Source organism: Lipotes vexillifer, unplaced genomic scaffold, assembly GCF_000442215.2.
Source record: "Lipotes vexillifer unplaced genomic scaffold, Lipotes_vexillifer_v1.1 scaffold933, whole genome shotgun sequence".
In the NCBI taxonomy this organism is placed as follows: Eukaryota; Metazoa; Chordata; class Mammalia; order Artiodactyla; family Lipotidae; genus Lipotes; species Lipotes vexillifer.
The window spans coordinates 809864-825135 of NW_006770403.1; the positions used below are offsets into that span (position 1 = coordinate 809864).

The 15272-nt window shown below is 38.5% G+C and overlaps 1 protein-coding gene across 4 annotated transcripts in view; it reads left to right on the top strand.

Annotated features, from left to right (window-relative positions):
- SLC4A4 (solute carrier family 4 member 4) overlaps positions 1-15272 on the top strand; it is a 350524-nt gene that overhangs the window by 273480 nt on the left and 61772 nt on the right. For 3 of the 4 annotated variants that reach the window (XM_007446103.1, XM_007446102.1, XM_007446105.1), the window contains exons 14-16: positions 2099-2370; positions 14835-14902; positions 15268-15270. In XM_007446103.1, coding sequence (XP_007446165.1) covers positions 2099-2370; positions 14835-14902; positions 15268-15270 — 343 coding nt within the window. Of the gene's footprint in view, positions 1-2098; positions 2371-14834; positions 14906-15267; positions 15271-15272 lie in introns of all 4 variants that reach the window. The other variant, XM_007446104.1, reaches the window with a different exon arrangement.

The following is a 15272-nucleotide window of genomic DNA, read 5'->3' on the forward strand; positions in this document are numbered from 1 at the left end:
ACTCAAGTCTACCAATTTAAATGTTAATCTTATCAAAACCACCCTTAAACATCCAGAATAATGTATGATCCAATATCTGGGCACCTTATGGCCTAGTCAAGTTGACACATGAACTCTAAGCAAATTTAATTCTAATATTTAGTAAAATTTTTAGTTGGTCACCGTCTGGTTGCCTGTGATAGCTCATCAGCCAGCGACAGTACTGTAACTGTCTCTGTCAAGTCGTAACCTGCAGGCATGGCTTAATTCATCTACCAGCTCTTTATTGGAACCCTTCTATGCTCCGGGCACTGTGCTAGGTAGAGAATTTGAATTTTATTCTAAGAGCAGGGAGAAGCCACCAAAAGATTTTAAACTGGGACATTTGATTTACATTTGAAAAGGTCATTTTGGCTGTGATGTGGAAAATGGCTTTGAGCAGGACAAGCATGGATATTAGTAAGGAGGTTCTTAATAAGAATCAATCAAAGACTTCTTGGTGGCCCAAGCTGGGGTGTTGATGACGAAAGTGTTGATACGATGTCTTTGGGAAAGCATTAAAATATGTGGCTGTCAGTTATCAGAAACTCATTGTCTGAAAGCAAGGCCGTCGAGCTTCAAGTCTGCATGATCCTTGATTTATTTTTTTCTCACACAAGAAATGAGATTACCAGTAACTGCTTTTGCATTGCAAATGATGAGAAGAAAACTATTTTAAAACACTCGCCACATAATTTTGAAAGAATCAATATGAAATGGTAAGATGTCAACACTTGACCCATCTTTTCCTAAATGTGAATCTTAAACTAATTTACTTGTAAGAAATGGAAAGGGCATTGAAAAAAATGGCCCACTTGGATGGAGGCAACCTATTCTAAAACTGTTCTTCACACACAGCTTCAGCAGAAGGTTATCATGCCTGTGAGCGAGCTTCAAGAGGAGTGCTAGTGTCTAGTGGTAACGTGGCAATGCAGCCTTTCTTGATCTCACTACAGCCTACATATCTGATCCCATCTCCCTGTGTTGGTGGCACTTGGTCCACAGGGAGCATTGCACGCAGTTTCATGCCATTTGCCTTTTTTTTTTTTTTTTTTCTTGCGTTATGCGGGCCTCTCACTGTTGTGGCCTCTCCCATTTGCGGAGCACAGGCTCCGGACGCGCAGGCTCAGTGGCCATGGCTCACGGGCCCAGCCGCTCCGCGGCATGTGGGATCTTCCCGAAACGGGGCACGAACCCGCGTCTCCTGCATCGGCAGGCGGACTCTCAAGCACTGCGCCACCAGGGAAGCCCCATTTGCCTTTTTGAGTACTCTTTCCTCTTCCTGGCTTGGCCCTCCCTGGTCTATCCAGAAAGTTCCCACTTATCCTTAAATACCTTGAGTTTTTTCTGCAACTTTATCTGTCCCCCAACCCACGCCAGCCCGAATTAGTTAATCCTTCTTCTGTGACACTCTGTGGGAACTCTAGGTATCACTTAGTATTTTATAGTGTGATTCTGTTTATCAGTTTGTCTTCCTCAGTAGACTTCGATGACTTGGGGACAGAGAGCATATTTATCTTAGCATCTTCCTTAAGCAAAAAGCCCACAAATATTTATTGAGCACATGCTGGGTACCAGTGTTATGCTTTCAAATTGTTTATTCTGTAAATTCTGTAAAGGCAGGGATTGTCTTTTTTGAATGAGAAAATTAAATATGGGGATGGAAAAAGATATTGCATGCAAAACAGAAATGACAAGAAAGCAGAGGTCACTATACTCATATCAGACAAAATAGACTTTAAAACAAAGGCCATAAAGAAAGTTAAAAAAGGACACTGTATAATGATAAAAGGATGAATACAAGAAGAAAATTAATGAGTTATTTACATTCAAATGTTATGACTACTTTTGATGTGCTTTTCTCAAACTTCTGGAATTATTTCTTAGTGGTAGCCTAATGTCACTAGACCAGATCCTTAAAGGTAATACTTTCTGGATAAAATCAAGAATGAGCTTTACATCTAGTGGCTAAAAGAGATCTTGTATTTTTAACAATCATTCTGTAGTCATTTGGTAGTTTTGTGTTATTCTTTGTGTTCCTTGGAGGAGGAGTCTAAATGCCTTTCTGCCTTCTTTCCAGGGACCATAATTTTGACTACTTGGAGTTTCGCCTTTGGATTGGCCTGTGGTCAGCCTTCATGTGTCTCATTTTGGTGGCCACTGATGCCAGCTTCTTGGTTCAGTACTTCACTCGCTTCACTGAAGAGGGCTTCTCTTCTCTGATTAGTTTCATCTTTATCTATGACGCTTTCAAGAAGATGATCAAGCTAGCTGATTACTACCCCATCAACTCCAACTTCAAAGTGGGCTACAATACTCAATTTTCCTGTGTTTGTATGCCTCCCAACCCAGGTGAGGACAGCATGCTTATGGTGTTTCTGCTTACCCTGTGTTTGGAGGAAGCCGTAGGCTCCATGCATGCAGACTTTCAACACGGTATCCCGATCCTCAGGAAGGGGTTTTATTTTCTCTGAGAAATCATCCTGCAGAATTTATAGTCTCATCGCCTGAGGTATCTTAGCCATGTGATGCAACCAGGAAGTGAAATCAGGAGCTCTGGGATGTGAACATAATTAGCTCAGTGCTTTGAAACTAACTCAAGCTACAGTATTTGCGAGGAAATTTTGTGTACGTTATTCTTGATCTTCTCTGATAGGTGCGGAAACCAGCTATCTATATAACATATTAAGGACCGTACCAACCTAGCGCTCTGAACTTCTGTTCCTTATTTTGCTGCTGCTTTATTGCTGTAGGAATCTCTTCCTCAAGTAAATTCTAAATAGATTATCTTAAACTTATAGAAGAAGCAAGATACTAATTCACTTTATATAATTTGAAGCATGAAATTAAGAAAGAAATTCAGACTAGAGTCACCCAGTGATAAAGTAGAGCTTTATAGTTCATCTGGGCTAGACAACGTAAATAAGAAAGGAAAGGAAAGGAAGAAACAAAAGAAAGAAAGAAAAGAAGGAATATTATGTTCTTGGAGAAGATTTATATTCTAGGGTTAGGAAAGACATAAAATTAACTTGTTGGTAAGGAATATGATTCTATACATCTTAGCACTTTAACATCCATCTTGCTAAACCTGAGTCAGCCTCAGAACCTTTTCACAGAACAGTGCTCAATTTGGTCTTTGGAATTTTTTCTTGGAGTAATTCATTATCACTTTATAACATGGAAGGCATTTGGGGGAAAAAAGATTTACTTTGGGGAAAGTTGCTTTATATCTGCTTTGGTAGAATGAGGGGTAGACATTTGTGTCAGACAATTAAATGCTAATAGTGCTGGTGATCCCTAGTTGTGACATTAGCTACATGTCATCGTCCCTTAAAATAAAAATTGATATACTTTTTGACTAAGGTCTTGTAGCACCAGAAGCACAGCAGCGTATTGAGGGCTGTGTAAACCTGGGCTTAAACATAGGGCACATTCATGTAACAGCCATTTATCTATACATTCTAAGGAAAAACCACTTACTGTTTACAGTAAAACAAACATGGTTTTGTTATAGACTAGAATGCAAGATGCTTAATTCAAAAGCTCATCAAGAACTATGAAGAATTTTAATGCTTGTGCAGGCTGTGTCAGATGACTCCTGGCTATTTTGCTGGTATATCTGCCGCCTTCTCTGCCACTTTGGTGGAGAAGTCTTATATGACCCGTATGCATCTTGAGAGGTGAGAGGAAAGAGAACAGTATCTCCCTAAAAATGGGTCAGTCAGTGACACTGGTGAAAAGATAGGGCATTGTTGGGTTTTGCACTTATGGATTCTTTTTGTCTTGTTTAAGGAAAATCAGCTCACATTGAAATAAATCCCATGCTTATTAAAAGCAAGCAGAGACAGGTAAAAAGTGGAAATTTGAAGATTCAGGCAACACGGGTGCCGTAGATATAAAGACCTATTATCGTTAAGATGTATACTGATTAGAAATATTTCAAAACTTAAGAAGTGTTTGGAAAAGAGTAAGCACTTAATACATGACAGATATGATTAGAACCAATTAAATATCCTCCCCAGAGAGACGCAGAAAATGTGTTGCCATTACACAACTCCTAGAACTCTTCCTGGGAGAGAAGGGGGTAAAACTCCCTCTAACCGTGCATCCTGGACATTGCGGGGGAAGTCCAAACCACACACATTCAAAATATCGGATCACAGACATATTAAATTGTGGGATTTTGAACTTTCCTTTTTACTTATTTGTTTCTATCTATCTATCTATCTATTTACTTGTGGAAAAGTCTGTGTGCTGACTTCTTAGGCATTCTGAGTAATCATACGTTAAGATTTTCTAGAGGAAAAAATATACTACCAGCTGTTTGGAGGTTTGAAGTGTTCATGAACCAAATGAGGACTTTGTCAGCACACCTGTCACAAAGATCTCCCTAGTGTCAGCCCCACACCTACCTGAGGCTATTGGAAACTTGCATTCATTGTTTTAATTGGATGCTGGCAGAGAAGGTAATTTGAAACCAGGGAAGACATATCTGAATGCGTTTTCATTGTGAAAAGTACAACAAAAATTTTACATGTAATTTTCCTTCCAAGAAGGATTTCTGTTTTCTTGAGAAAGTGATATTGAGGCTTGAACCGATTTTACCCATGCATAGCAAATGCTGGCTGAGGGGGTGATAGATAACTTTTCCTTTGACCTATTTTCCCTAGGTTGTATAAAAAGTCTGTCCTAAATAGCTAGGAGCTGTCTTGGAAGGATTCTGGCAATTCCACTAACTCTAGGGGTTACCAATAAAGCAGCGTAGCAGGGCTTTGAAGTCAGAAAATCTTGTATTCAAGTCCCTCTTGGCTAATGCCCAGTGTGTGACTTTGGGCAAGTTCCTTTACCCAAGGAAACTTTGCCTCATCTTCCTTACCTATAAAATGGGGTTAATAATAGTACCTTCCTTAAAGAACTGTTTTGAAGAAAAAAATGAGGTCTTACAGACAAAGCATTTAGGACAGTTTCTAGTAAGTAATTGAATGTTAACCATATAACAACCATTATTATTGCTGTTGTTATTTATTAAAATTTAGGGTTCATAAGTATGAATGACAGGACAAGCAAACCAGTTTTCATCATCCTCCATTCTAAGCAGATGTTGTTGGGCAATTGGCTCATTCTGCAGCAAGACTGTTGGTTGCACCCCTTAGTTTTAGAGTCGTTCAGACGAGTGGCACTCATGGGAGATATGTACGTGAATGTGAGGGATTATTTAATCCATGGAGATGAGATCTGTTTCTGGTATGGAAAAAGGCAAATGGTTATTTGCATTTTCAGGACAATCTCATGTTTTACAAAACCCTTTTTAAGATTAATGATCGTGTATTTCTCCCATAACCTTAATCCTTTTTGATAGAAGACTGCATAGACCCACCATAAATTTAGTTCTTCATGACAACAAACTGAAAACCAATAGTGAGAGAATAATACAGTTGTATATACAGCTAGAGTAAGTGTTCTAAAAACAATAAAAGACTGGTCTTTCATCGCAACGTGCACTCCTAGTAAAAGAATTCAATCAATGAGCCAATAATATTTAAACTGGCAGATGACTTGTTTTTCAACACTGGGACAGTATGTAAGGATGAACCAGCAGCTGCGCAGATGGAGTCGTGATCCTGCAAACTGAAGAATGATTTTACAGGAAAGGAAATAGGGGTCACTTAATCGCTAAGAAAACTATATTCGTGGCCACAATAATATTGTGGCTTTTTGGGTGCTTTGTGAAGACAACTCTTCTTCCCCCCTTCCTGATCTTTCTTGTTCTCACTTGCTTCCATAAAACTTCATCATCTCCTGAGTTTCCTCTTCTTAATGCACCTTTTCATCCCTTCCTCCTGCCCCCATCTGCTGCTCAGTAACCTGTCATACACCCAGGTTCTCATTTACTGAAGAACTAAGGAAGCTCAGTTGCAATTGCTAGGAAAGTTAGCCGTGAAATTTGACATATCAGTCAGGTTTTTATTAGCACCTGGTTTTTGTGCTAGCATTCTCTTTTCCTAGAAATAGGATAGTTATTAATTAATGTATTAATAGAGGTAATAGATGTTCTATTTCCCACTCTGCCTTGATGGCTACATAGCAGAGGGGGTATATAGGAAAGAAGATGATTCAGTTCAAAAGCCCAGAATGAAAACTGAACAATATCCAGTTGAAGGACAATTCACAATATTTCATTCATCACCAACATCCCAATTTAGAAAACTGTTAGTGTGATAAAATATAAACCATAAATTCTTTGGAGTAAAGGAAACTGAGTTTGAATTTTAGCTCTAGTTAGCAGCGTGACCTTGGGCCAGGCTGATTTCCTAATGTCATTGTTTTATAATCTGTGAGCTGGGTTAGTAATTGTACCTACGCTTAGAGGTTACTATAAGGATTAAATGAAATAGGATATGTAAAATTGTTTGGCACCTAATAGTAAAAATTTGTTGTTTTTCTCATTTCTCACTGTCCCACAAAAGATGCCCCAGCAGTTAAATCTTTTAGTTGTATTCTTTTAAAGGGGTTCACACGTTTAACTTCCCTAGAAAGGGAAGTTAAATTTAAATTTCCATTTTAAAATTCAATTTAAATTTTAAATTTTCCTAGGAAAAGATATTGACTAGTCTTCACTGTAAGCTTACCAACAAACAAACAAAAACTAAGGTACTGTTGTAGATAAATATGAAACATTGAAGTGGTATTTAAAGGGAAAAATGTTAAGGCGTTCAGTGTATCATAGTTAGATCATTTAATACTATACCCCTGAATCTCAAGACTACAAAAGTGTTGTACACTGTACACAGTCATGTAGAAAAAGGCTTTAAAGTCCCAGAGGTGAGATACCTAGTTCTTCTAAGAAGAGTCTATCTACGTAATTCATTCAGAAACTTAATGCGGGCTTCCCTGGTGCCGCAGTGGTTGAGAGTCCACCTGCCGATGCAGGGGACGCGGGTTCGTGCCCCGGTCCGGGAAGATCCCACACGCCGCGGAGCGGCTGGGCCCGTGAGCCATGGTCGCTGAGCCTGCGCGTCCGGAGCCTGTGCTCTGCAACGGGAGAGGCCACAACAGCGAGAGGCCCGCGGACCGCAAAAAAAAAAAAAAAACACATTAATGCTAGAATTCTGTAAATAGGGAACAGGACGTAGACTTTCCTCCTTCTCTTTCCGCCTCTCCTTCTCTTCCTTCTCCTGCCTTTTCTTCTTCCCCTTCTGCTATCAACAAAAATTTGAGGGTGCAGTTCATTGCTTTTTAAGAATTGTGCTACTTGCAATGAAGCAGAACACACACCACACACTTACACATGCATGTACACACACATACATATATACACACTGCTTTTTATAAAATGAGTTGCTTTTTAATTAGTGTTAATTACTTTTTGAATGAATAAGGTCAGAAATTCATTTGACCTAGACTTTATAAGTAAATTTCTACCCTAGTACCTTTGTTCATTTGCCTAATATGTCAGGGTTGCAGTGACTATACACTCAAGGGCATTGTTAATATTTTGGAAAGGGTCAAAATAAATTTTCTGACCAGGTGTTGGTTTTGTATCTGGAGGGGAAAAAGTCTTGCTAAATATGATAAACAAATCAGAAAAGCAAGGAAAATTGCCTCAAGGGGATAGACACTATATACTCTTAACAGCAGGGGTATATCTTATCGATTCAGTGTTGACTGTTCCAGGGAGAACATGCTTAGTAATGGATGAATGATTAAGAAGAATAAAGCCTTTCTCAGGCACCGAGTGCATCACCGTCTGTAGTATCTCTAAGTAAAACATGGCCTTTTTCCTGGCATGAAACTGTCAGACCAAGTCAAGTGATTGGAAGTAAGCATGGCTTCCATTTCCACACCTTGGTTATATTTACAGCATGAGGAGGCTTCCAAATGCTTTAAAACTATCGTTACTAGAGTGGAATTTCGTTACCTTTTTTTGTATATAATTTTTCTATTATCTTAATAAATTCTATGCACCAGTATGTCATTACCATTAAAAAGAACTGCTGGATCGTGTCTCCTGTGGTCCCATATTATAGTCAATATGTGCTTCATAATTAGCCCATTAAAAGAAAATTAGGACATAAAAGATAACCCTAATTCATCTTCCATGACCTGCATCATATTCTATGCAGTTTTATTCTTATTTTATGTCATTCCCTCTTTTGCTTATAAAGTGGGTTTAAGTAATAGACCGAGGGTTGAACAGGAGGTGCAAGGCCTTCTGCTATAGCACCGCTTAGGCTTGCATTTGCCAAGATACTTTACCAGCGCAGCTGACATTTTGTCATTCATTGGTAACATGGTCTTTTGAGATAACCCTGGATATTTGAAAGACCCATCATTTTAGTTTCCTTTTATTGACCTAACCTATATTTTAGCAGTTTCTGTATAAAGCTTGCAGGAATCAGAAAAGGAGAAGCAGTGTATCTGGATAATTACCAGACCCGGGTAATTCTCTAGCTTTGGGTTTGAATAAAACCCAGATTTGGAAAATGTCCCCGAGAATAATGTCTATGCACATCCTAAGTGTAAGGATGGGTGGGTAGAGAAGAGAAGTTTTTGTGAAAGTAGTGGCTAAATATATCCAGCTTATTACCAGATAGTAGCTCAGCTCCAGTGCAGCATCATAGGTGAGCATGTGAAGAGAGTGTTCACGGATTAAAGAACATCTTACCTTGAACTTGTCTAATGACAGTGGAAATCTCAAGCATGAAGTTTTGGTAAACATACTTAGGAAAACAAAAAGGATAATCACAAGAAACAGTGAGTAAAAACTTCCTATTTTGCTTGTTTTAAGACTTAAGGCTGAGATCGTGGCAGGTAATTTCCCAAGAGCCACTTCTTCCAAAGTCTTCCTCCTTCACTTCACTTCACTACAAAAACCATTTTTGTCCTTTTAGTGATCTGGAAACTTAAAGCATAAATATTTGACTTTATCAAGAGACTCTCGTGCGCTCAAGTTATCCAGAATCCTTAAGTACATCTGACATGACCATGCAGGCAAGACGCCCTAAATTTTATTCTGTATTTATTTTCCAGTTACTTAGTTGCCTTAAGATGTTGCTTACATAGGATGGAATAAAACATTAAAGGTTTATTATCATGGAGAATACTCTTAAATTTTTTCTTATTCAGAGCAGGTTAATCAGTTCCCCCCTAAGAAGCTATGTTGAAGGTATAAATTCAGATCTGACTAACATTTATTAAGCACCATCCAAATGCCAGACACTTTACTACTGGATTTTAATAAACTATATTCTAATATATATAATATTTTAATAATATATATGTATCTTTGGGTGGTGAAGCTAATAGTAATCTTAGCTATATTTATTTAGAGTTTACCTGGTACTGGGCACTGTGCTAGCAGTTTTGCCTATATTGCCTTATTTAATCTGCACGGTAACCTTATGAGGTGGATGCTATCAAATCCAATCTCACCAATGTGGAACCTGTGGTCAAGAGGGGTGAGGTAATGTCCTCAAGATTATGTGGCAAGGGAGTTGGGGCCACTGTGCTTCAGAAGGAGGAGCAGCCAGCATTCCAGCGCAGTTCTCCTGGGACTCCTTTCTCTATACTGTGAGGTGATGGTGCTTCAGAGCAGGCACATCTGCCTCGTTGGCCGGTTGTTGCTTCTACTTGACCTGTTAGCCTCAAGTGAGCTTTGGTGCCTATTCCCGATGGTACCATTTCTGCTAACGTGTAAAGCGGAGGATTCATGGGGTAGTTCCTGGTGCCAGGTCACTAGAGGATAAAGAAGAACAGCCTTAAACAGTACAGTTGATATGCTCTACGTAGGAGGTTTATATCTTTGATGTGTGTATATCACCTTCTTATTCTCCTCGTAGCTCCTGCAGCTTGTTCTTTCTCTAGATCTCTCATTAAACACAAAGACTAAAAGCCAGCTTAAGGTGGAAAAGTCACAGACACATTTTTTTCTTTTTTTAATATTTATTTTATTGACAATTGATTTACAATGTTGTGTTAATTTCTCCTGTACAGCAAAGTGATTCTGTTATGCATATATATATATATATATATACATTCTTTTTCATTTTCTTTTCCATTATGGATATTGAGTATAGTTGCCTGTGCTATACAATTGGACCTTGTTGCTTATCCATTCTCTATATAATAGTTTGCTTCTGCTAATCCCAAACTCCTGAGCCTTCCTTCCCCCACTCCCCCTCTCCCTTCTCAACCACAAGTCTGTTTTCTGTGTCTGTGAGTCTGTTTCTGTTTCATAAGTAAGTTAATTTGTGTCATATTTTAGATTCCACATATAAGTGATATCATATGGTATTTGTCTTTTCTCTTTCTGACTTATTTCACTTAATATGATAATCTCTAGGTCCATTCTTGCTGTAGCAAATGGCATTATTTCATTCTTTTTTATGGCTGAGTAGTATTCCATTGTATATATGTACCACATCTTTTTTTTTTTTTTTAAGAAGATGTTGGGGGTAGGAGTTTATTAATTAATTTATTTATTTTTGCTGTGTTGCGTTTTTGTTTTTGTGTGAGGGCTTTCTCTAGTTGTGGCAAGCGGGGGCCACTTTTCATCGGAACCCGCTCCCCCTGCATCGGCAGGCGGACTCTCAACCACTGCGCCACCAGGGAAGCCCTGTACCACATCTTCTTTATCCATTCATCTATCAATGACCATTTAGGTTTTTCCATGTCCTGGCTATTGTAAATAGTGCTGCAATGAACATTGGGGTGCATGTATATTTTTGAACTATAGTTTTGTCCGGATATTTTCCCAGAAGTGGGATTGCAGGGTCATATGCCAACTCTATTTTTAGCTATTTGAGGAACCTCCAAAATGTTTTGCATAGTGGCTGCACCAATTTACACTCCCACCAACAGTGTAGGAAGGTTCCCTTTTCTCCACACCCTCTCCGGCATTTGTTACTTGTAGACTTTTTAATGATGGCCATTCTGACCAGTGTGAGGTGGTACCTCACTGTAGTTTTGATTTGCATTTCTCTAATAATTAGTGATGTTGAGCTCTTTTCATGTGCCTGTTGACCATCTGTATGACAGACACATTTTTAAACATCTAATACTGTGTTCATTCCTCCATTCCAGAGGATCAGCTAGAATTTGATACACAGAAAGGAGGATCAAGACGTGAAAATCCAAGGAACGTAAAATGATCAACCTGTGTAAATTACCTGAAACCAAGTATGGGACACAGGCTGTCCCAGTGACAATTGGCTCATTCTAAATTAACCAGGTTCCTAGAGCAAAATGTTTCTTTTCTTCATAAGCCATGGTGCTAAGCAAATAGTGAAGACACAGAGTGCAGTGTGTTTTGGCTTTTCCATTTCACCTTTCCAGAATCCTAATTAAGGATATTACAGATTCTATACACAAGATCATTTTGCAGTTGGTTGACAAAATATTTGCACTGTATGTGTCTGGATCCAAGTGGTGACCAAGGGCTCTTGTAGATCAAGTTTCCAATTGGAATTGATCATTCTCTCTTCTATGAGCTTAAAGAAATTTACTTTTAATCTTATTTATGGGCTCTGCCATATCCTGCCAATATGTCTATTTATAGAAGTGCTTGTTTATATATTTATCTGGAGGTCTTTCTCTTGAAGCAGCCACTTATTAAAATAAGTAGGAAAAGTATATACTTCTTACTTTTGTTTTGATACTGGTCTTTTGGGATTTTGAGAGCCAATGTGCATAGCTTGTCTCAGAGGCATACTGAAAAGATGAAAGAAACTTGGATGAGCAAATTGACATGTATCCAGAACTCGAGAGTGGTTACTAAAAGTTCAGATTGGAACTCGTGGTCTTTATTATCTGTCATTCATTTCACAAGGAAAGAGCCTAGAATACCTTCCCCCTCCCTCCTCACTACTTGTTTCATACTAGGCAGAAAAGTGTGTTGCAAAAAGACCTTCACTCTGTTAAGACAGGAAGCTCATAAAATTGCATCAAAGAATCTAGCTCAGGAAAGGCAGCTTCCCAGACATCCTCTAAATGGTGCCTTTGATTTCTCATGTGCTGTTTTCCTTCAAATGCTTAGACAGGTCAGACATTTCTGTTTACAGTAGAGAGATCCACATCATCTAACATTGGTGAATCATTATCTCCCACCTTGAATTCTGTGGCCACATAAATCATCTTGATTTTGATGAATAGAACTATTGGGTAGGAAAAGGAAGAATGATGGACAAGATTTTGGTACCAGCTCTACTTCTGGTTAACTCTGTAATCCTGGGCAAGAAACCTGGCATATCTTGCCTCAGAGTCCCATCCAACATAAAACGTGTATAAAAGTATACCTGGGGCTTCCCTGGTGGTGCAGTGGTTGAGAGTCCGCCTGCCGATGCAGGGGATGCGGGTTCATGCCCCGGTCCGGGAAGATCCCACATGCCGCAGAGCGGCTGGGCCTGTGAGCCATGGCCGCTGAGCCTGCGCATCCGGAGCCTGTGCTCTGCAACAGAAGAGGCCACAACAGTGAGAGGCCCGCATACCGGTAAAAAAAAAAAGAAAAGTATACCTGTTTTGTGCTCTTATATGTTGTAAAATGAACAAATGGAATAATGTAAGAAAATGTACTTTAAGCTTTTTAGAACAAAATAGTAATAAGAGTCTAGGTTTTACTACTAATAATTTACTAACATCTTCTTCCTTCAGGGATTTATGTTTTGTCTTACTCTTTGGGCCAAGCATCCTTTATCCTATTTTGATTCTTTCTGTGACCTATAATGAAACACAAAGAATGAGAAAATAGAGTCTGCACATGTGCTTGTTTTACTGATGAATTAGGGAAGCCCTGGCGGCAGCTAGCAAGAGGTTAAAAGTTTAACAATTCCAGAGCCTTCAAAGATCAGAATGGATTGCAAAAAACTAGGACCAAAGCTAAGTATTTTCTCCCCTTTTGTTTTCCTTATTTCAATTCTTTTGCCTTTATCTGCTGTCATTCATTTGTAGTCATTGAATGACCCCTTTCCTAGCTTCTCTTACTGACAGTAAACAATTGTCTTTCAGGTTTATTGAAGTATAATTGACAAATAAAATTACATTTAAAGCGTACAACATGATGATCTCCTTATGTGTATACATTGTGAAGGGATTCCCACTAATTTAATTAACATATCCATCACCTCACATATTTATTTTGTTTTATTTGGTGAGAACACTTAAGTTTTACTCTCTTAGGAAATTTCAGTTCTATGGTATAGTATTATCAACTGCAGTCACCATGTTATAATTCGATCCTCAGACCTTAGTTCTCTTACAACTGAAAATTTGTACCCTTTTACCGACTCTCTGTTTTCCCCACCACCCAACCCCTGGCAACCACCAGACTTTTTTTTTTTTCTAAGATTCCATCTATAAATGATACCATGCAGTGTTTGGCTTTCCATGTCTGACTTATATCACGTAGCATAATGTCTTCCAGGTTCATCCATGCTTTTGCAAGTGGCAGGATTTCCTTCTTTTTTTTTTTTTTTTTGCGGTACGCGGGCCTCTCACTGTTGTGGCCTCTCCCGTTGCGGAGCACAGGCTCCGGACGTGCAGGCTCAGTGGCCATGGCTCACGGGCCCAGCCGCTCCGCGGCATGTGGGATCCTCCCAGACCGGGGCATGAACCCGTATCCCCCACATCATCAGGCGGACTCTCAACCACTGCACCACCAGGGAAGCCCTCCTCCTTTTTTAAGGTTGAATAATTAACAAATATTTTTGAGTTCCTGTTAGTTAAGTGCCAGACTGGGAAGATTCTGGGAAAAAGCAGTGGAGAAGGCATGCCCCTTTTCTTCTTTCTTCAGGGATCTTATATTCTAAATTGAAACAGTCAAATAAACCTGTTTGTTTCTTCTTAGAAGTTTATATAAGTGAGACCTAAAACATGGCAAACTAAGAAGACAGGCTAGAGGTCTGGGGGCTGGGTTGGGGGGCACTCTGGGACCAAACAATAATTAGCAATTTGGATGTTAAATGAACTTTGTGACCTCAAAGACAAAAACTTGGTAAGTGTTGTTTCATAATATTTCCATAAATGAGGGATAGTCTCTGCCAACAATTTATTTTCTAATACATAAAGCTTCAAATAATAGGAAAAGAGCTTATCCGATAAAGAAAAATCTTGTAATTATAGAATACTTTTTAAATCCTGTTTTAATTTTAGACTCATAAGTAGAAAGGAAGCAATGAAATATTTCAAAGAGGAGGATTGGTTTAATTAATAAACTAGGTTCTTCTGCAAGTGACATCTTCATAAATCTACAAATGATGCCAAACTGTATGAAAATAATTTAAAAATTAGATTAAATATTCATGCTCATTATAATAATACGTTATATATAATTTATTATTTAGCACTTTTTTGTTTTCACACATTTTGCAAAGATATACTCTCATATGAATTCCAAATTTCCAAAGTCCAAAATCAGCTGATTCTTAATTAGTAAAGCTTCAATTCATGGGATTTGACTGTGCGTGAAGCCAGTGATCAACTTCCTCACTTATTAACAGCCATTTCTTCCACTAGGCAAAATATATTTAGTGCCTTTTAGTAACATAGAAGTGTTGGGTTTTTGTTTTTAAACCTGAAACAAAGTACAATATCATCTCCTTAAATATTTGTCGTTGTTTCTTATCGGATTAGAGCACAAAAGACACGTCCAAATTTTTGGTTGTTTTATGTAGGTGAAAGGTGAATACAGTTATAATAAAGAAAAACTTATTGTGCCTTTATGTTGTTATTGAAGACATTTTTTTTAATGCCTAAGCCTGCCTGTTTAGATATAGGTCACTTTAATTTTATTTTTACAGTAAAAAATGGTCTTTTGCTTACAGTTAATATCTCCATGTCAAATGATACCACATTGGCTCCTGAAGATTTGCCAACTGTTTCTTCTACTGACGCAGTAAGTGGCTTAGTATTTCAGATCATTTGCATATTGTACACTCTAATAATATTCATAATATGATGTCTCCCACCACTCAGCAAGCCTAGTCTGAACACATATTTAATAGTCAGTGATGGTACAGGGACAAGAAAAACATTTTCTGTACTCTAGTCAGCTTTTTTTCCTTTTCTTTTTTCTTTTAAACTTAACTGCACTTAAAGTGCAACATACTTTTCAAACCTTCTCAGGAATTTGACTGTTCTGTCCATTAATTGTCACCTTGAAATATTTTCACAAGGGAAAGTGAGCGAAGTTGCAAAGTGAGAGCGTAGTATCCTCTCTTTTTTTCTAGTACGATTACGAATTCTTCTGACTACCAGATGGT